The sequence below is a fragment of the Candoia aspera genome, chromosome 2, assembly GCF_035149785.1.
Source record: "Candoia aspera isolate rCanAsp1 chromosome 2, rCanAsp1.hap2, whole genome shotgun sequence".
NCBI lineage: Eukaryota > Metazoa > Chordata > Lepidosauria > Squamata > Boidae > Candoia > Candoia aspera.
The window spans coordinates 10,675,680-10,697,752 of record NC_086154.1 but is presented as its reverse complement, the minus strand read 5'-3'; the positions used below and the strand labels follow the sequence as shown (position 1 = coordinate 10,697,752).

Genomic DNA, 22,073 nt, shown 5'->3' with positions numbered 1-22,073 from the left:
GACACGAAATAGGGGAGACTGTTGATAACAGGTGAACGCTACATTGCAGGAAGGGAGGGATATATTGAAGGAAGCAGAGGGAGAAGTGCATTTTTCAAGAAATTACTGGGGTCAAAAGGTTGAGAAAGGCTGGTTTGGAGTGTCCTGATTAAAGCTTTGGGAGAAGCACCCTGCCCGCAAGATTTCTGGTGAATGTGAACACTTGCTCACAACTTTCTAGCTCTGCCAGTCCCTGCAGTTTTGTTGGCAAGGCTTTTTGGAAGTGGTTTGCCATTGCCTGCTTCCTAGGGCTGAGAGAGAGGGACTGGCCCAAGGTCACCCAGTTGGCTTTGTGCTTAAGGCAGGACTAGAGCGTCTCCCGGTTTCTAGCCTGGGGCCTGAACCACTGCACCAGATTGGATCTTCTTACACCGGATACTCCCCACAAAATCTACCCTTTCCTGCTACTCCAACAGCAAATTCAAGGCTGCAGCCTTTCAACATCTAGTCCGACATCTTTGCAATTGTTTTATAGTGTGTTTTATATGAGAATTTTATTATATATTTATTGTTTTATATTGTAAACCACCCAGAGTCCCCCCGCTTGGAGGAGATGGGCGGTGACAAATTTGATAAACAAATAAATAAATAAGCTCCCTCTTACCCTTCAATTAACAGATCTTTTTTGTCTTTAAATCTGAGCTTGACACTTTTATTCTGAGGAAATGGAGTGTTCCTCTGACTGGGGACTTGTGTCTTCTGGGCTGGCTCCGGAGGCCAGTTCCTCTGGCTTGTATGTTGTGCCTTGTTTAATTTGGTTTGATTTTTAGTAACTAGAAAAGCCAGCTTGAGAATTAAATGTAATTTGAATATTTTATTAAAGTTTAACAACTTTGTAGAGGTTTACATCTGAACCCACTCGGAGCTTGTGCCTAAGGCCAAAAGAGCCTCTTGTTTTATCCCCACCCCAGACCTGGTCCTGGTTGTTGTGTGCCCTTCTGCAAAGGGATCATATGCAAAGTGATCTACTAGGGAAAAAAGTATTATAACCTGATCTCTGAATTGGGTACTTAAAATGAACAAGTCCTGAATTCTTTGGTGTCTTCTGAACTCGGCAAAATCAGGATTGTTCAACTGCATAGCTAAAATGCCATTTAGCAGCTCCAAATAATTCTCCTCTCTTATTCGTAGGGATTTTTGGGGAAAACTTAAAAAGAAGCCCTGACAGAGGAGTGAAAGAAATGGAAACATCTCCCATGTCTTGGGAAGGGAGTTTTGCCTTACCTTGGCCTCACGTTCACAGGACGCTGACACTACCCATTTTTCCCTCCCAAAAGCCATGAATGATTCTTACACAATGCATTTCTAGAAATGAAAGATCTTCCACTGTGCATTTTTTCCCTCACAACTCCACAACCAAAGGGGATGTAACAAAAGGATCAGCCTCTTGGCGCTGCTTTCACACCAGCCATCAAAGGCTAACAAGCAGGCACCTCCAAGAGAACAAGGTCACAGCAGGGACTGTTCCTAAACCTGAAGGTCCTATACTCAAACCCACAATGCCTTTTCTCCTCAACTCAATATTCCTGCAGCTCTTTTCCATCATGTGCAACTGCAAGACAGAACAACCTTTCCATCTGAAACTTTACAGGGCTTTTGTCATTTCACCAACGTCACAAATATATTCTCTCATAAAATCTGAGTGCTTCTATCCTTTTTTCATTTATATTTAGGACCTGCAGCAGATTACTGGGAAGTTCTGCTGATAGCCAGGTATGTGTAGTTGGCCTTTCTTAAATTAAGATTTTTCATTTTATTCTGACCTCCCTCATCTCTAATACCGAGATATGTTTTATTAAAAAGAATCAGGCCAGAAATTTAATACTTAAGTTTTCAGATGGATGTGCAATTGGAGATGGGAAGTTAAATTCAAGCCTTCTCTACACTCAGCACCTTCTTCCTCATGTGGATTTTCTTGTGTCTGCTAAGGGAGGCACTTTGACTAAAGCACTGTCCATAGTCTGGGCATTTGAATGGTTTCTCCCCTGTGTGTAAACCTACATGATTTATAAGGATAGACCTAGTACTGAAACTTTTCCCACAATCCGGACACTCATACGGTTTCTCTCCTGTGTGAGTCCTCTGGTGGTTCACCAAGTCGGACTTCCAAATGAAATCTTTCCCACAATCTGGACACTGATATGGTTTCTCTCCTGTGTGAGTACTCTGGTGCATCACCAGATGGTAATTGCGACTGAAACTTTTCCCACAATCCGGACACTCATACGGTTTCACTCTTGTGTGAGTCCTCTGGTGTCTCACCACAGTGGACTTCACACAGAAACTTTTCCCACAATCCAGACACACAAATGGTTTTTCTCCGGTGTGAGTCCTCTGGTGGTTCACCATTTTGGATTTCCGACTTAAATTTTTCCCACAATCCAGACATTCATAGAGTTTCTCTCCTGTGTGAATCCTCTAGTGTAACACCAGGCTGTACGTCCAACTGAAACTTTTCCCACAATCACGACACTCATACGGTTTCTCTCCTGTGTGAATCCTCTGGTGTTTCACCAGGTGGGAATTCTGACTGAAACTTTTCCCACAATCCACACACTCATACGGTTTTTCTCCTGTGTGTATCCTCTGGTGTATCACCAGGTCAGAATTCTGACTGAAACTTTTCCCACAATCCGGACACTGCCGCTTCTCCCTGGTGTGAGTCCTATTATGATTCACAAGAGTGGCATGCTTGCTAAAGCTTTTGCTGCTTCGGGGACACTGGTAGGCCTCCTCGCCAGTGTGGTCCCTCTCTTGCATAATCAGCTGTGATCTCTGATCTGTGCTTTTCCCAAAATTTACACCTCTGTGGGGCTTTTCCACCACTGATATTCTTGGATTCTCGAGGAGATCAAAACTATTTCTGATCTGTTGTCTGGTGCTGCTTTGATTCAAGCAACTCTTTCCTTCCTCACAGGATGAGGATTGTGTTACTTTCTGCCCTACGTGGCTATCCAAGTGACCTCTTCCTCCCCACTGACTTCCAGGTATCTCTCTCCTTGTCTGAATTTGGAAATTATCCCCCTTGATCTTTTCATGGAATATTTGAGTTTCACCTACTCAATTTTTTCCAGCACAAAACTCTCTACCTATTTTTCTCTCCCTTGTCTGTCACTTGCTAGGGAAGAAGTCTTCTGGGGTTCTCTGGAGAAAGTGGAAAAGATTGCTGGCTTGGTTTGCTTTCTTTCTTAATGCTGCTTGTGATTCTCAGTTGTCCAGAAGGCTCTGATTGGCATCCTTTTTGTCTATAAGATTCAAACACAAGTGTTAGTTTAATTATTATCTATAAAATGGCTGCACAACATGTGCAAACAACAACAAAAAGCATACATTACAATGAAAAAGGAAAAGTGCCAAAAGGCTAGATTTACCTCGAACATTCATTATGAACCATTTGACACACAGAAGACTAGCAAGATCCAAGTTCAAACCCTGAAATTCACTTGCTGGCTTGGGTCTATCACAGATTCTTAGCACTGCAAAGGGTTATCATCAAGGATATCTGGAAATGCTGGGGATGGATCACACACACACACACACACACACACACACACACACACACGGCGATGGATCACACACACACACACAAAGAGAGAGAGAGAGAGAAATATAGAAACAGACGAAGTTGGCATTTTCTGGCAGTTGCTCATCTGATTCTCCCCCGCGGAGGAAACGAGGCAGCCCCGCTCGCTCCCGGCCTCTCCTACCACCCGTCCTCCGCTCACCTTCCGGCCGCTGCTGCTCCGACCAGCCCCGGGAAGACCACAGAGCGCTCCTCCGCGCCGCTCTCCGCCCAGGAGGGAGCCGGAACAGGAAGTTCCTCTGTCCTCCTCCTCTCCTCCGACATCCACTCTAGCAATACTCTATTGTTTCAGCTCCTTTCAGCTCCCCTGCTCCCCCTCCCGTCGGATGTCGGACCTCAGCAACCACTGACCCCGCTACTGGATTGACAGCTTTCTCGGCGCGGGTCTCGCGTGTTTCCAGAGCGCCACCTGGCGACCTTGAGGCTGAAAAGCACACTCGTCCGATCTCTACCGTAAGGCGTTGGCGAGATTTTTGCACTGATTCTGTGCCATCAAGTCCTTTTCGACTCCCATCGACTCCCAGCGGCCACATCGATGGATTCTCCCCATGAAGTTCTATCCCTACCCTATTCTTTCGGGTCTCCCAAGGGTGCCCTCATCGCCACTGCAACTGAACAAAAATGTTATTTGCAAAAGCAGGAAGTAAACCAAGGGAAAGCATCCTGGGGGGAAATGGTGTGCAGACAGGCAAACGACAAAGCACACCTCCCTTACATTGCGGAGCCTAAATCTTGCTACAGGGCAATATTGCTCTGAGGAGCCTTCCCCATTCCCAGAGGAGTTTGCCTTCAGCCTTGGATACAGCCTTGAGGATTCCCAGGCCGCTTGGGCACAACACCTGGAGGGCAGATCAAAAGCTGATGAAAAGACTCCTGCGCTTCTGCAGGGCTTGGCTCTCGGTGGAGATCAAACCCTCTCTACCTCCCAAAACGTCGTTCCTGATTTCTTGGGGCTCAAAAGGATTTAGGACCTGGGAGCCCCAACAGGCCACAGGCTCCAAGAGAGCCAGCGTCACTCATGCTGGCCAGGGCTGCTTCAAAGCGCGCCCAGGGTCTTGGAGCCGGTGTTCCCAGCAAGCCGGCTTTGTTCCTGCAGGAGGAGATTCTAAATCTGCTAAAGGCTCAATGCCATGTGCGCCTGTAAATTCGCTTGCCTGGTAGTCTCCGTTAGGTCAAAGGAAGAGCGACACGTACAGGGGAGGGCCTACAAAACCGGCAACTCTGTCGGTAAGTGACACAGTTGTAAAGTGAAATGTCATGTGACTGCAGTGACTTATGACGTCAGTTCCAGTTGCAGCCGTTAAGCATGAGGTCACCCACATTTGCTAAGCGTGACATTACATGAGCGCAACTTGAGCCTTCCTGCTGGGTTGCCCATTGACTTTGCTTGTTGCAAGCTAGAGAGAGGGACTGGCCCAAGCTCACCCAGCTGGCTTCCTGCCCAAGGCAGGACTGGGACTCAGGGTCTCCCGGCTTCTGGCCTGGTGTCTTAACCACCACACCCTATTGCCTGTCTTTGTCAAGCTTACAGCCAGACAATTCCAAGCCCTACACAACTTCGACAAACCATATAGTGGGCCTGAAGCAAATTGCCTTTGAATGAAGGTAATGCTTTGATGGAATCTGAATGGTGCCACCCAAGATTGTTGCAGATGGAGGATGCTATTTTGACTGGGCTTTTTTAAAAAAGGGGAGGGCAGAGGTCCACTTTCCCCAGGTCACAAACGTGGAGGGGACCCGTCGGAAGCCTAAATCAGAGTTTGGATCGACTGGTTTTAATGCAAAACTGTTCCATAAAAGTTTATTAATGTTACCTAGAAACCACTTTTGGACTTTTTGCGTGAAATAGAAAAAATGAAATCACGATATCTGGATCTGATCATCAGAAATAACAATGGACAAGAGAATTAATGAAAGCTGTTGTAAACGTAAAGTAAGAGTTTAATGGAAATGAATACTTATATCTGTAGCACAGAAAGTCCGAAGTCATTCTTTTTCTGCATTTTCTTTTCTTTTTCTGCACTTTTGACTATGTTCTTTTTTCCACTTTGCTTTCTTCCTTTACGTTTTTCATTTCTTGCTAGTTTTTATCTTTTTACCTTAAAATTTTAATGAAGTTTAATCAAAAGAAGATAGAAAGATGGGTGGAAGGCACCATTGTATGGGGTTTTTTTCAGTTTCTTTCAAGCTTCTCGGTCTCCTATTTTCTATCTTTGCTTTTTTTTTTGTATATTTATTACATTAAAAATTTCTAATTAGAAAAACTTCAGCAAAGGATCGTCACCTTCTCATGATGCTGGAGCTTGAGCACCTCAATGATGCCATGAGCTAAACTGTGAAAGGCCACCCAAGACGGGAAGGTCATGACAGAGAGGTCAGACTAAATGCGATCCCTGGGGAAGGTAATGGCAACCCACCCCAGTATTCTTGCCGTGAAAACTAAATGGATCAGTACAACCAGAGATATGTCGGTATACCATCGGAAGATGAGACCCCCAGGTCGGAAGATGGTCAAAATGCTACTGGAGAGGAACAGAGGATGAGTTCAACTAGCCCCAGACGTGATGACGCAGCTAGCTCAAAGCCGAAAGGATGGCTAGCGGCCGACAGTGCTGGTGGTGAACGGCGAATCCGATGTTCTAAGGATCAACACACCATTGGAACCTGGAATGTAAGATCTATGAGCCAGGGCAAATTGGATGTGGTTATTGGTGAGATGTCAAGATTAAAGATAGACATTCTGGCCGTCAGTGAACTGAAATGGACTGGAATGGACCACTTCACATCAAATGACCACCAGATCTACTACTGCAGACAAGAGGACCACAGAAGAAATGGAGTAGCCTTCATAATTAATAGTAAAGTGGCTAAAGCAGTGCTCGGATACAATCCAAAAAATGACAGAATGATCTCAATTCGAATTCAGGGCAAGCCATCTATCACAGTGATCCAAATATATTTCCCACCACCGATGCTGAAGAAGCTGAAGTAGAGCAGTTCTAGGAGGATCTGCAGCACCTACTGGACAACACGCCTAAAAGAGATGTTATTTTCGTCACGGGAGACTGGAATGCTAAGGTGGGCAGTCAAATGACACCTGGAATTACAGGTAAGAATGGCCTGGGAGAACAAAACAAAGCAGGACATAGGCTGATAGAATTTTGCCAAGACAACTCACTCTGCATAACAAGCACTCTCTTCCAGCAACCTAAGAGATGGCTTTATACATGGACTTCCCCAGATGGACAACACCGAAACCAGATTGACTACATCCTTTGTAGCCAAAGGTGGCGGACATCTATACAGTCGGTAAAAACAAGACCTGGAGCTGACTGTAGTTCAGATCACGAACTTCTTCTTGCACAATTTAGGATCAGACTGAAGAGATTAGGAAAGACCCACAGATCAGCTAGATATGAGCTCACTAATATTCCTAAGGAATATGCAGTGGAGGTGAAGAATAGATTTAAGGGACTGGACTTAGTAGATAGGGTCCCGGAAGAACTCTGCACAGAAGTTGGCAGCATTGTTCAGGAGGCGGCAACAAAATACATCCCAAAGAAAGAGAAAACCAAGAAGGCAAAATGGCTGTCTGCTGAGACACTAGAAGTAGCCCAAGAAAGAAGGAAAGCAAAAGGCAACAGTGATAGGGGGAGATGTGCCCAATTAAATGCAAAATTCCAGAGGTTAGCCAGAAGAGATAAGGAATTATTTTTAAATAAGCAATGCGCGGAAGTGGAAGAAGACAATAGAATAGGAAGGACAAGAGACCTCTTCCAGAAAATTAGAAACATCGGAGGTGAATTCCAGACAAAAATGGGTATGATCAAAAACAAAGATGGCAAGGACCTAACAGAAGAAGATGAGATCAAGAAAAGGTGGCAAGATTATACAGAAGACCTGTATAGGAGGGATAACAATATCGGGGACAGCTTTGACGGTGTGGTCAGTGAGCTAGAGCCAGACATCCTGAAGAGTGAGGTTGAGTGGGCCTTAAGAAGCATTGCTAAAAACAAGGCAGCAGGAGACAACGGCATCCCAGCTGAACTGTTCAAAATCTTGCGATATGATGCTGTCAAGGTAATGCATGCTATATGCCAGCAAATTTGGAAAACACAAGAATGGCCATCAGATTGGAAAAAATCAACTTATATCCCCATACCAAAAAAGGGGAACACTAAAGAATGTTCAAACTATCGAACAGTGGCACTCATTTCACATGCCAGTAAGATAATGCTCAAGATCCTGCAAGGTAGACTTCAGCAATTCATTGAGCGAGAATTGCCAGATGTACAAGCTGGGTTTAGAAAAAGCAGAAGAACTCGGGACCAAATTGCCAATATCCGCTGGATAATGGACAAAGCCAGGGAGTTTCAGAAAAACATCTATTTCTGTTTTATTGACTATTCTAAAGCCTTTGACTGTGTGGACCATAACAAATTGTGGCAAGTTCTTAGCGGTATGGGGATACCAAGTCATCTTGTATGCCTCCTGAAGAATCTGTATAACGACCAAGTAGCAACAGTAAGAACAGACCACGGAACAACGGACTGGTTTAAGATTGGGAAAGTACAGCAGGGCTGTATACTTTCACCCTATCTATTCAACTTGTACGCAGAACACATCATGCGACAAGCTGGCCTTGAGGAATCCAAGGCTGGAGTTAAAATCTCTGGAAGAAACATTAACAATCTCAGATATGCAGATGATACCACTTTGATGGCTGAAAGTGAAGAGGAACTGAGGAGCCTTATGATGAAGGTGAAAGAAGAAAGTGCAAGAGCTGGCTTGCAGCTAAACCTCAAAAAAACCAAGATTATGGCATCCAGCCTGATTGATAACTGGCAAATAGAGGGAGAAAATGTAGAAGCAGTGAAAGACTTTGTATTTCTAGGTGCGAAGATTACTGCGGATGCTGACTGCAGTCAGGAAATCAGAAGATGCTTAATCCTTGGGAGAAGAGCAATGACAAATCTCGATAAAATAGTTAAGAGCAGAGACATCACACTGACAACAAAGGCCCGCATAGTTAAAGCAATGGTGTTCCCTGTAGTAACATATGGCTGCGAGAGCTGGACCATAAGGAAGGCTGAGAGAAGGAAGATCGATGCTTTTGAACTGTGGTGTTGGAGGAAAATTCTGAGAGTGCCTTGCGAGAAGATCAAACCAGTCCATCCTCCAGGAAATAAAGCCAGACTGCTCACTTGAGGGAATGATATTAAAGGCAAAACTGAAATACTTTGGCCACATAATGAGAAGACAGAACAAGCTGGAGATGTTGATGCTGGGGAGACTGGAAGGCAAAAGGAAGAGGGGCCGACCAAGGGCAAGGTGGATGGATGATATTCTAGAGGTGATGGATTCGTCCCTGGGGGAGCTGGGGGTGTTGACGACTGACAGGAAGCTCTGCTGTGGGGTGGTCCATGAAGTCACGAAGAGTCGGAAACTACTAAAGGAATAAACAACAACAATTAGACAAAGTAATATATGTCAGACAAAGAGTATGGCGACTTTTCTATTCTTCTGCATGTACATGCATAGTACCACCCTTTTTACAATCCTTTGAGATGTTTCTTTGGAATGTTTATCAGTTTCTTTTACCTTATAGAGACAGTCCCCCCTCTTCCTAAGCCCCACTTTTGTAGGCCCTCCCCTGTACGTGTCGCTCTTCCTTTGACCTAACGGAGACTACCAGGCAAGCGAATTTACAGGTGCACGTGGCATTGAGCCTTTAGCAGACTTAGAATCTCCTCCTGCAGGAACAAAGCCGGCTTGCTGGGAACACCGGCTCCAAGACCCTGGGCGCGCTTCGAAGCAGCCCTGGCCAGCATGAGTGACGCTGGCTCTCTTGGAGCCTGTGGCCTGTTGGGGCTCCCAGGTCCTAAATCCTTTTGAGCCCCAGGAAATCAGGCACGAAGTTTTAGGAGGTAGAAAGATTTTGATCTCCACCGAGAGCCAAACCCTGTGACAGAGCAGGAATCATTTGATCAGCCTTTGATCCGCCCTCCACGTGTTGTGCCGAAGCGGCCTGGGAATCCTCAAGGCTGAAAGCGAACTCCTCTGGGAATTGGGAAGGCTCCTCAGAGCAATTATGCCCTCTTGAGAGATTTAGGCTCTGCAATGTAAGGGAGGTGCGCTATGTCGCTGCCTGTTTGCACACCGTTTCCCCCCAGGATACTTTCCATTAGTTTACTTCTGCTTCTCACAACGACATTTTTGCTCAGTTGCAGTGGCAATGAGGGCATCCTTGGGAGACCCAAAAGAACAGGGTAGTGATAGATCGTCATGGAGAGAATCCATCGATGTGGTCGCCGGGAGTCGAAAAGGACTTGATGGCACAAAATCAATGAAAACATCTCGTCAGCGCCTTAGGGTACAGATCGTACGAGTGTGTTTTTCAGCCTCATGTCGCTAGATGGCGCTCAAGAAATAAGCAAACCCCACAACTAGAAAGCTGTCAATCCAGTAGTGGCATCTGTGGATGCTGAGGACCGACATCCAACGGGAGGGGGAGCGGGGGAGGTGAAAGAGTACTGGATTGCTAGAGCGGATGTCGGAGGAGAGGAGGAGGGCAGGAACTTCCTATTCGGGCTCCCTTCTGGGAGGAGAGCGGCGCGGAGGAGCGCTGTGTGGTCTTCCCGGGGTTGGTCGGAGCAGCAGCGGCCGGAAGGTGAGCGGAGGCCGGGAGGGAGGAGAGTCCGGGAGCGAGCGGGGCTGCCTCGTTGCCTCCGCGGGGGGGAATCGGATGAGCAACTCTGCTGCAAAATGCCAGCTGTGTTTCTGTAATTCTCTCTGTGTGCACGTGTGTGTGTGTAGAATCCATCCCCAGCATTTCCAGATATCCTTGATGATAACCCTTTGCGGTGCTAAGAATCTGTGATAGACCCAAGTGAAGTTCAGGATGTGAACTTGGATCTTGCTAGTCTTCTGTGTGTCAAATGAATCATAATGAATGTTCGAGGTTAATCTAGCCTTTTGGCACTTTTCCTTTTTCATCGTAATGTATGCTTTTAATTAACACTTCTGCTTGAATCTTATAGACAAAAAGGATGCCAATCAGAGCCTTCTGGACAACTGAGAATCACAAGCAGCATTAAGAAAGAAAGCAAACCAAGCCAGCAATCTTTTCCACTTTCTCCAGAGAACCCCAGAAGTCTTCTTCCCTAGCAAGTGACAGACAAGGGAGAGAAAAATAGGTAGAGTTTTGTGCTGGAAAAAATTGAGTAGGTGAAACTCAAATATTCCATGAAAAGATCAAAGGGGATAATTTCCAAATATCAGACAAGGAGAGAAATACCTGGAAGTCAGTGGGGAGGAAGAGGTCACTTGGATAGCCACGTAGGGCAGAAAGTAACACAAGCCTCACCCTGTGAGAAAGGAAAGAGTTGCTTGAATCAAAGCACCACCAAAGAAGGGATCAAAAAATAGTTCTGATCTCCTCGAGAATCCAAGAATATCAATGGTGGAAAAGCCCCACAGAGGTGTATATTGTGGGAAAAGCCCAGATTACAGATCACAGCTGATTATGCAAGAGAGGGTGCACACCAGCGAGAAGCCCTACCAGTGTTCTCGATGTGGCAAAAGTTTTAGCAGTCATGCCATCCTGCTGAATCACAAGAGGACTCACACTGGGCGGAGACCGTATGAGTGTCCAGATTGTGGGAAAAGTTTCTGTTTGAAGTCCAAAATGATGATACATCAGAGGATTCACACAGGAGAGAAACCGTATGAGTGTCCAGATTGTGGGAAAGGTTTCAGTCGGAATTCCGACCTGGTGATACACCAGAGGACTCACACAGGAGAGAAACCGTATGAGTGTCCAGATTGTGGGAAAGATTTCAGTCGGAATTCCGACCTGGTGATACACCAGAGGACTCACACAGGAGAGAAACCATATGAGTGTCTGGATTGTGGGAAAAGTTTCAGTCATAATTCCCATCTGGTGAACCACCAGAGGATTCACACAGGAGAGAAACCGTATGAGTGTCCAGATTGTGGGAAAGGTTTCAGTCGGAATTCCGACCTGCTGATACACCAGAGGACTCACACAGGAGAGAAACCGTATGAGTGTCTGGATTGTAGGAAAAGTTTCAGTCAGAATTCCCATCTGGTGAACCACCAGAGGATTCACACAGGAGAGAAACCGTATGAGTGTCCAGATTGTGGGAAAGGTTTCAGTCGGAATTCCGACCTGATGATACACCAGAGGACTCACACAGGAGAGAAACCATATGAGTGTATGGATTGTGGGAAAAGTTTCAGTCAGAATTCCCATCTGGTGAACCACCAGAGGATTCACACAGGAGAGAAACCGTACCAGTGTCCAGACTGTGGGAAAGGTTTCAGTCGGAATTCCGACCTGGTGATACACCAGAGGATTCACACAGGAGAGAAACCGTATGAGTGTATGGATTGTGGGAAAAGTTTCAGTCAGAATTCCCATCTGGTGAACCACCAGAGGATTCACACAGGAGAGAAACCGTATGAGTGTCGTGATTGTGGGAAAAGTTTCAGTTGGAAGTACAGCCTGGTGTTACACCAGAGGACTCACACTGGAGGGAAACCGTATGAGTGTCCGGATTGTGGGAAAAGTTTCAGTTGGAAGTACAACCTGGTGAGACACCAGAGGACTCACACAGGAGAGAAACCGTATGAGTGTCCCGATTGTGGGAAAGATTTCAGCCGGAATTCTGACCTGGTGTTCCACCAGAGGATTCACACAGGGGAGAAACTGTATGAGTGTCCGGATTGTGGGAAAGATTTCATTTGGAAGTCCGACCTGGTGAAACACCAGAGGAGTCACACAGGAGAGAAACCGTATGAGTGTCTCGATTGTGGGAAAAGTTTCTGTGTGAAGTCCACCCTGGTGAACCATCAGAGGACTCACACAGGAGAGAAACTGTATCAGTGTCCGGATTGTGGGAAAGATTTCAGTCGGAATTACCATCTGGTGATGCACCAGAGGACTCACACAGGACAGAAACCGTATCAGTGTCCGGATTGTGGGAAAGATTTCATTTGGAAGGCCGACCTGGTGAACCACCGGAGGACTCACACAGGGGAGAAACCGTATGAGTGTCCGGACTGTGGGAAAGATTTCCGTGTTAGGTCTAGCCTTATAAATCATGTAGGTTTACACATAGGAGAGAAGCCATTCAAATGCCCAGACTGTGGACGGTGCTTCACAAACAATTCCTACCTTAGCAGACACAAGAAAATGCACATGAGGCAGAAGATGCTAGTTGTAGAGAAGGCTTGAATTTCACTTCTCATCGCTTAAGTATCATCTAAATCTTAAGTATTTAATTTCTGGTCTGATTCTTTTTAGTCAAACCTCTCTCAGTATTAGACATGAGGGAGGAGAGAAAAACATGGAAAATGATAGGTTGAGAAAGGTTAACTGCATGTATCTGGCGATCAGCAGAATGTCCCAATAAGCTGCTGGAGGTCCTAAAAGATACATGATAAAAAGATAGAAGCACTCAGATTTTATGAGAGAATATATTAGGGATGTTTGTGGCAGTGACAAAATTCCTGTAAAGTTTCAGATGGAAAGGCTTTCTGCCTTGCAATTGAACTTGATGGATAAGAGCTGTAGGAATATTGAGTTGAGGAGAAAAGGCATTGTGGGTCTGAGCGTAGGATCTCCAGGTGTAGGAACAGTCCCTGCTGTGATTGTGTTTGCCTGGAGGTGCCTGCTTGTTAGCCTTCGATGGTTGTGGGTGACAGCAGCACCAAGAAGCTGACCCTTTTCTTACATGTCCTTGGTGGTGGAGATGGGAGGAAAAAATTCCGCAGTAGAAGGTGGTTCATGTCTAGTAATAGATTGTGTAAGAACCATTCATGGATTTTGGGAGGCAAAAAAGACTGGGTGGTGTCAGCGTTGCTGTGAACGTGGGGCCGAGGAAAGGCAAAGCTCCCTTTCCAAGACATGGGAGATGTTTCCATTTCTTTCACTCCTCTCTCGGAGTTTCTTTTTAAGTTTTCACGAAAAAATCCCTACAAGTAAGTAGAGGAAAATTATTTGCAGCCACTAAATGGCATTTTAGCTATGCAGATGAATGATCCTGATTTTGCTGAGTTCAGGAGACACCAAAGAATTCAAGGCTTGTTCGTTTTAGGAACCCGAATCAGAGATGAGGTTATAATACTCTTTTTTCCTAATAGATCACTCTGCATATGATCCCTTTGGAGAAGGACACTCAACAGCCAGGACCAGGCCGGGGGTGGGGAGGAAGCAAGAGGTTCTTTTGGCCTGAGCCTCAGGGTCCGAGTGGCTTCAGATTTAAAGCTCTGCAAGTTGTTAAACTTTAAAAGATTCAAATTATATTTAATTCTCTCCTCTTTCTTTTTTCTTGCTCTTTTTGGTGCCGTATTTTTGTGCACGCCTTTTATGACGTCCCATTTTATTATGGGCAGGAGCTGCATATGCTTCTTTCCGTAAGGATTTATTTTGTAAGTTTGCCATTTGGGGGGCATCGCCCACTCTAGGGCTCCATCCTCTTGGATATGGATGGTGTCCGTGCATTTATAGAAAGATCCATCCTGCAGTCGGGACTTTTCTCTTAGAAGATACGGATAGAGAAGCCCTGATCAGGACTGCCAGTCTTGCTCTCATCCCGTTCTTGAATTTCTCCCCATATTTCATTGTTGGTTCTGCAGTGTTAACTGAAGATGTATGAATTCTATTCAAAATATACTCTTGATTTTATGATGTGTTCCCTTCTTGTGATTAAACAAACAAAAAGCTTCTTTAATGGGCTTTTTCCTTTCCTGTTTTTTTAAAGGAGCCAGTCAACTTTGTCCTCTCTTGTTAGGTTTTTTTCCCTTTAAAGCCATTTTTAGCAACGGTTGTGAGCCACCTTCCACATTCGCCAGAAATCCTGAGGGGGGAGTCCCTCTCCCAAAGCTTGTATTCGTGACACTGTAAGCAGCAGGGAGCATCAGTGCAGAGCAGATTGGTGGCCAGAGAGAGGTGCCAATGGGGGCAGAGAGGAAGATAACCTATGGCTGTTTGAAGCCTTTCTCAGCACTAAATACCTTGCTGCCAACCAAACCGGACGTTAATACTGCGCCTTCTGGCCTCCTCTTGACTTTTGTGATCCCTCCCCATCTGAAATCTCTGCAAATTAGTGCAATTAACGATAGAGAAAATGTTCCCATGTGAGGTTTTTTCCCATTCTTGCTGATCCTGGTTGGTAAAGGGGGTTGCATGAAATTCCCTCAGCTCAATTGGCGATGTGACATGGAGCATTGGGGTGGAGTCCCACGGTGCCTGTGCTGAATGTTGTTTCACCCTTGGGGACACTGAATTCTACTGGTGGAAAAGCCTGATTTTAAAGATGGAAACCCTGAAAAGGGGAGAAGGAAGCCAGGAGAGCGACCGTCCTACTCAGAACAAGGGAGTCTCCGCATGTTTGGGGGAGAGCCCTGTTAGTCTGTGGCAGCCCCAAAGCTGAAGGCATCGAAGAGCAGATCCTGGAGCTGGTGATCCTGGAGCAGTTCCTGATGATCCTGCTGCTGGAAATGCAGCGCTGGGTCCAGAAACAGAGTCCGGAGATGGGCAGCCAGGCGGTGGCTCTGGCCGAGGAGTTTCTTTGGAGGCGGCAAGGTGGTGAGCAGAAGGTGAGCCTGGCTCCTTTTTGTGTTCCACACCCTTGTGGAATCTGAGAGGTGGAAGGCGCTGTGGAGGGGCTTTCCAACTAACCCACCGTGGGAGTGTTTCTAATGACACATAAGCAGCCTAAAATCAGGAGGGGTCTGGTGGTCCTTGTCCGTCTAGAACATTTCATCAAAAGACATAAGCTTTCGTGAGCTGCGGCTCATAATCAGATGCATGGCGTGGCTAGGTTTAAATTGGGGTGAGACGGGGGAGGGAGAGAAAGATAGGTTGGTGGTGCAGACCCGGGTTACACGGGAAACAGGCTAGACGTACCTTATCAAATAGCAGGTGTAACGTGTTACATCCCAACGTTTGTGTGGAGACCTTCTGAGATGGCCTGGAACCTTTTGATATATGTGAGTTCAGCAAACTCTCACGCAGGGGTGCTGTTAAAAAGAGGTCTTAACCCATATGTACAATCAATTTCCAACGCATTACGATGACAAGCATCTTAACAATCATTTTTTTAAAATCTGTCTCCTGTGTATCCTGCATCTGCATCACCAGCCTATCTTCCTCAGCTTCCCCTCCCTGCTCATTTTAAATTTAAGTTTTCAATTTAAATCCAACATCAGTCCAGCCACTCTGTGCCTCTGATGAAGTGAGCTGCAGATCACAAAAGCTTCTGCCTTTCAATTTATTTGTTGCATTTATATCTGCCCTCAGTACTAAATTCTATGGAAGCATGACATTTCCTTCTGCCCAGTTAAGGAACTGGAATGGCTAAACTGGATGTTGTGACTGGCATTCTTCTCAGATTTGGGGGTGGTCTTCTCCATCTGTGTCAGTTTAAGAGATTAAAAATAAGAAATTTCAAACTTGTTCTGTAGAGCTGAGCTATGGCTTCCCTCGTAACTTTACAACCCTCTAAAGCAGCCTTTGGTTGTGCCACATCATTGCTCTGTGGACCCCAATGATTTTGTAACCTTTTAAAATTATTTTGCCAGAGTCAGAGAAGTGCTGAAATGGATCCCCAGTGGATCCTGGTTTGTGTGCTAGGTGTTGGCTGGTATTGAATAGCTACATCCCAGTCATATCCTGAGATATCTTCATCTTTCAGATCCAGGAGGATCTGGTTGACTTGCCTGATGATTCTCCCGATTCTGAACTGGATCCAGCGGACATTGTGAAGGTCGAGGTCCCCATGGATGGTGACAGTGAGTAGACCAAAATGCTTGAAAAACCTGGGGATGAATTCCTTTCAGCATGGGAAGGACTTGGCTGAGCAAACCGAAAACTGGTCCCAAACATGGCACTCGGGTACATGAAGGTGCCTGTGACACTCTCTTGGTTCTTCTAGGCTCTGTGCCCCCTGATTTTATTCCCTTTTAAAAAAGATTGCTTTCATTAAATCAGTTGGGAAGTTAGCAAGCTTCTGTTTCTTTTTCCCAGGATGCTTCTGAAGAAATAAAAATGGTGGACAGCTGTAACTCGGTGTCAGAGTTTGCTGGAAAGCGTTTGGCCCGAGAGATCAGAAAAAACACACACAGGCATTTCTATAAAAATAAATGTATTTACAGAAAGCACAAAAACAAACAGTTTCATATCTAGATATCCTGGATAGGCACAAAAGCTTTATAAGCTCATACACGCGCACGCACTCAAGTAGGACTGAAAGGAAGGCTGCATAAAAGGAAACTGAAACAAGTCCAGGCAAGCTCCCCTCCAGGCAATTTCCTTATATGGTCATTCTTTTCACACCTGAGGATACTTAAGTTTGACCTGTTCAGCCTGCCAGAGTGATTTGTTACCATAGTAACTTAATGGCTTGCTCCTTGCAAAAAACAAGGAAATACCAACACTCAGTGGTGGTTTAGAAATAGGGAGCAGCCCCATCAATTTGCTAATTGTAATTTGGTCAGGGCCTTTTAAGGAGTGGCTGTGCCCCCCATGGCAGCTTTGGGAAGAGCTGAGCTCAGCAGGCCATCCATTGGTGAGAGAGCCCATCAGCTGCTCTCGGAATTCCAAACGTGACCATCAGCCGCAGAAGAATGGGACCTCCCAGAGCAGAAATGTTTTTTCTCACCATGATCCTTCACATCCTTTTGGGTAAGCCACCAGCTGGGCATGACAAGAATTGTTTCCTCCCTGTGATGCTTCTGGAAAATGCTACCCACTGCCAATGGCCTTTTTTCTGGGGGTAATACAGCTAGTCCTTCCTAATTGACTGCCTTGTTTAGCAACCATTTAAAGTTTATTAATTTATTTAATTTTTGCCCCACCTATATTGTTTTTACAAATAACTTAAGGCGGCGAAGATGCCTAATACTCCTCCCTCCTCCTGTTTTCCTCACAGCAACAACCCTGTGAGGTGAGGTGGGCTGAGAGAGAGTGACTGGCCCAAGGTCACCCAGCCGGCTTTCATCCCTAAGGCAGGACTAGAACTCTGATTGGCTCTTGGGCTGAGAGGGAGGTACTGGCCCAAGGTCACCCAGCCGGCTTTCATACCTAAGGCAGGACTAGAACTTACATCTCCTGGTTTCTAGCCCAGTGCCTTAACCACTAGACCAAACTGACCAAAGTTACAACAATGTGGGGGAAAAAAAGCTTTGCGACCAATCCTCACATTTATGACCATCTCAGAGTCCCGCGGTCACATGATCACCATTTGCGTGCTTCCCAACTGGCTTGTGACAAGCAGACTTAATGGAGAAGATGGAAATAAAATCATAAGTTGCGGTCACACAATGTCTCGCTTAATGACAGTGGTGATTTGCTTAACAATCAAAGGGGAAGTCAGGTTGTAAGCCTGTCACGGTCACATGATTTTCTGCTTAGCAACCGTGGCTCTTAACAATAGAGTTGCCAGTCCCAATTGTGGTCACTAAGCGAGGATCCATCATCTCCCTGCAGCCTTATTTTTCCTGCAGTTGAAGGGGATGGGACCAATGTAGAGCAGGGAGCCTCTCCTGCTATGGGGCCACTCTTTGGATCGCCCTCCTATTAGAGAGAGCTGTAGTGGTGAAGGTGCTGGACTAGGAGTGGGGACACCCAGGTTCCAGTCCCTCCGCATCCATGGGAGGTCCCTGGGTGTCAGCCCGCTTGGTAGACTGGAACAATCTCAGCAGGTGGCAGCAGTCAGGTGCCCTTGTTGGGCTGGGAAGCTAAGCAGGGATAAGCCTGGAGAGTCCATGGATGGGAGACTACTTGGGAAGAAAAGGGCTGAAAGCTAGACTGTGCAGGGGGGTGAACAAACGCCCTGAGGAAGGAAATGACAAATAGTTTCTCTGTTGCTGTCAAGAAACCTGTAGCGACGTATCTATGAAATCACCAGGCATTGAGTGTCACTCCAGAGAGACTTGAGCTGACTTCTAGTGCAATATAATTGATGTCCTTCCAACTTGCTTGTTCTTCTAGGAGGCCCCGACCATCAGCAGTACTTCCTGGGAGAAGCAGCGGACCTGCCCCAGGGAATGTACGGCAGTGGGAGGAAGAAGATGAGTTTCGATTCCCTGCCAAGGAGCCAGAAAGTCCCGCTGAAAATGCGCACAAATGCCAATACTGTGGGAAGCTCTCCGACTGCCGCGCCCACCTGATTATCCACGAGCGAACTCACACGGGGAGAAACGCCACAAGTGCTCAGCTTGTGGAAAAAGCTTCACCCAGAAGGAATCTCTGATTATCCACAAGAGCTTCCACACGGGGGAAAGGCGGTACAAATGCTCAGTGTGCGGCGAAACCTTCAGTGAAAAGACAGGGCGGCCAATCCACAAGAGAACTCACACCAGGGAGAAGCCATACAAATGCTTGGAGTGTGGGAAGAGCTTTGGGATGTGTTGCAACCTCCTGAGGCACTGCAGGGTCCACATGGGCAAGTTAGTTATTCACAAGGGGGAAAAGCCTTACAAATGCACAGACTGTGGAGAAAGACAGGGCATCTGGTGATCCACAAGTGGACTCACACCGGGGAGAGGCCTCACGAATGCGCCGTCTGCGGCAAGAGTTTCAATCAAAAGTCGGACCTTATTACTCACACCAGGACCCACACTGGGGAGAAGCCGTACAAGTGCCCCGAGTGTGAGAAAATGTTTTCCAGTTCCTCTAATCTGTCTAGGCACCAGAAAATCTATGCAAGGGAGAAGCCATAACGGGCGCTTTAGACAAAAGACAGTAGTAGGACCACACTTGGGATAGTGGCGTGGAGTGGCGTAGGTCAAGAAAGAACACAGAAAGAAGGGAACAGAGTTGTGTCTGTAAAGATCTGGTTTGCTGGGAATGACCTTGTTTCTACCCACTTGGCTTCACCTGTGGGAGAAGCTAAACCAGCAGTATCTCTCCCCCCCGCCCCAGAGTCTGCAATGAGTTGAGGTTACTAGACCTCATGAAACTCTTATGCTGAGATATCAAAGAATCTGCACAAATGCTGCAGTCCGGTGAGATCTTGTGCAAGGTGAAGGCATTTTAAAGTGGCTAAAATGATTTTATTGGGGAGATAGCAAGGGTCATTTGGGAAGAGAGCTGGACGTCTGCAGGCAGAGGCGGCTGAACCTTATGCTACATAACCCGTGCAAATTCATTCTGGGCTTCATTAACCATGATGTTTAAACTTTCCTCAAGTAAGGTTGGAAAACGGAGCTTCCAACTCTGGTCTGGAGGAAACGGTGCAGAGTTGCCAGTTTATACACCACCTTAAACAGACCAGAGAAAGAACTTCCATGGTGTGGTTTGTGAATAACTCTGAACCATAAAGTTTTTCTTCAAAAATTGGCTCAGTACAGACTGAGCTACTATTGTTTGCCCAACCAAGCATGATTAGAAATAAACCCCAGTGTAATGTTATGTATGAATGCAGGATGTTTAGCTGTTTTTGGTGGCAAGAGGAGTCAAATGGGAGGGGAAGAGAGAATGCATTCCTGGAGAGCCAGAAGTCTTCAGAAGGACACAGTGTGCAAATGTGGCCTGTAAATTTGCTCATTGATTTAAGAGTTCATCTGTAAATAATTGCAAGGAAGCAGACTGGGTCACAACCCTGTTACAATTCCCAGTTTATTAGTTTCCAAGAACCCAGTAAAGCTTTTTGTTGTTTATTCGTTCAGTCGCTTCCGACTCTTCGTGACTTCATGGACCAGCCCACGCCGGAGCTTCCTGTTGGTCGTCAACACCCCCAGCTCCCCCAGGGACGAGTCCGTCACCTCTAGAATATCATCCATCCACCTTGCCCTTGGTCGGCCCCTCTTCCTTTTGCCCTCCACTCTCCCTAGCATCAGCATCTTCTCCAGGGTGTCCTGTCTTCTCATTATGTGGCCAAAGTATTTCAGTTTTGCCTTTAATATCATTCCCTCCAGTGAGCAGTCTGGCTTTATTTCCTGGAGGATGGACTGGTTTGATCTTCTGGCAGTCCAAGGCACTCTCAGAATTTTCCTCCAACACCACAGTTCAAAAGCATCGATCTTCTCTCAGCCCTCCTTATGGTCCAGCTCTCGCAGCCATATGTTACTACTGGGAATACCATTGCTTTAACTATGCGGACCTTTGTTGTCAGTGTGATGTCTCTGCTCTTAACTATTTTATCGAGATTTGTCATTGCTCTTCTTCCAAGGATTAAGCGTCTTCTGATTTCCTGACTGCAGTCAGCATCTGCAGTAATCTTTGCACCTAGAAATACAAAGTCTTTCACTGCTTCTACATTTTCTCCCTCTATTTGCCAGTTATCAATCAAGCTGGTTGCCATAATCTTGGTTTTTTTGAGGTTTAGCTGCAAGCCAGCTTTTGCACTTTCTTCTTTCACCATCATAAGGCTCCTCAGTTCCTCTTCGCTTTCAGCCATCAAAGTGGTATCATCTGCATATCTGAGATTGTTAATGTTTCTTCCAGCGATTTTAACTCCAGCCTTGGATTCCTCAAGCCCAGCATGTTGCATGATGTGTTCTGCGTACAAGTTGAATAGGTAGGGTGAGAGTATACAGCCCTGCCGTACTCCTTTCCCAATCTTAAACCAGTCCGTCGTTCTGTGGTCTGTTCTTACTGTTGCTACTTGGTCGTTATACAGATTCCTCAGGAGGCGGACAAGATGACTTGGTATCCCCATACCGCTAAGAACTTGCCACAATTTGTTATGGTCCACACAGTCAAAGCTTTAGAATTTTATTGTTTATTTATTTATTTATTATTCAAATTTAATTACCGCCCATCTCCCCCAAAAGAGGGACTCTGGGCGGTTTACAATAAAATCAAGCTCCAAACATAAACATTAGAATCTCATAAAACCAGCCACATCACAATTATTGTAAAATACAATAAATATAAAATCCAAGACTGTATAAAATCCAAGCTTATGGGAGGGCCTCTAGGGTGCAAGCCACCCCCAAGAATGGTTGTTCACTTTCCCGCCCCAGGCAAGATGGCAGAACCAGGTCTTCAGGGCCTTCTGGAAAGTCAGGAGTGAAGGGGCCTGCAGAGGGCGGGGGCCACTGCAGAGAAGGCCTGTTTCCTGGAACCCGCCAGAGGAAATTCTCTTACGGATGGGGTCTGCAACGTGCCCTCTCTGGATGATTGGGTGGGGTGGGTCGATGTAATGGGGATAGTCAATAAAACAGAAATAGATGTTTTTCTGAAACTCCCTGGCTTTTTCCATTATCCAGCAGATATTGGCAATTTGGTCCCTAGTTCCTCTGCCTTTTCTAAACCCAGCTTGTACATCTGGCAATTCTCGCTCCATGAATTGCTGGAGTCTACCTTGCAGGATCTTGAGCATTACCTTACTGGCATGTGAAATGAGTGCCACTGTTCGATAGTTTGAACATTCTTTAGTGTTTCCCTTTTTTGGTATGGGGATATAAGCTGATTTTT

At 46.1% G+C, this 22,073-nt stretch overlaps 1 protein-coding gene and 1 pseudogene across 4 annotated transcripts in view; one reads left to right on the top strand and one right to left on the bottom strand.

The window, feature by feature from the left end:
* The window catches only part of LOC134492100 (zinc finger protein 271-like), a 226,221-nt gene that overhangs the window by 191,574 nt on the left and 12,574 nt on the right, over nucleotides 1–22,073 (top strand). Inside the window, exons 2-3 of one of the 4 annotated variants that reach the window (XR_010067389.1) lie at nucleotides 10,904–13,007; nucleotides 13,260–14,379. Coding sequence is in view for 3 of the 4 variants with exons in the window: in XM_063296251.1 (XP_063152321.1) it covers nucleotides 11,082–12,881 (1,800 nt within the window). In the remaining variant the exon portion in view is untranslated. Of the gene's footprint in view, nucleotides 1–10,903; nucleotides 14,380–22,073 lie in introns of those variants that run through there. The other 3 variants (XM_063296252.1, XM_063296251.1, XM_063296253.1) reach the window with 3 other exon arrangements.
* Nucleotides 929–3,585, bottom strand: LOC134492148 (zinc finger protein 572-like; annotated as a pseudogene).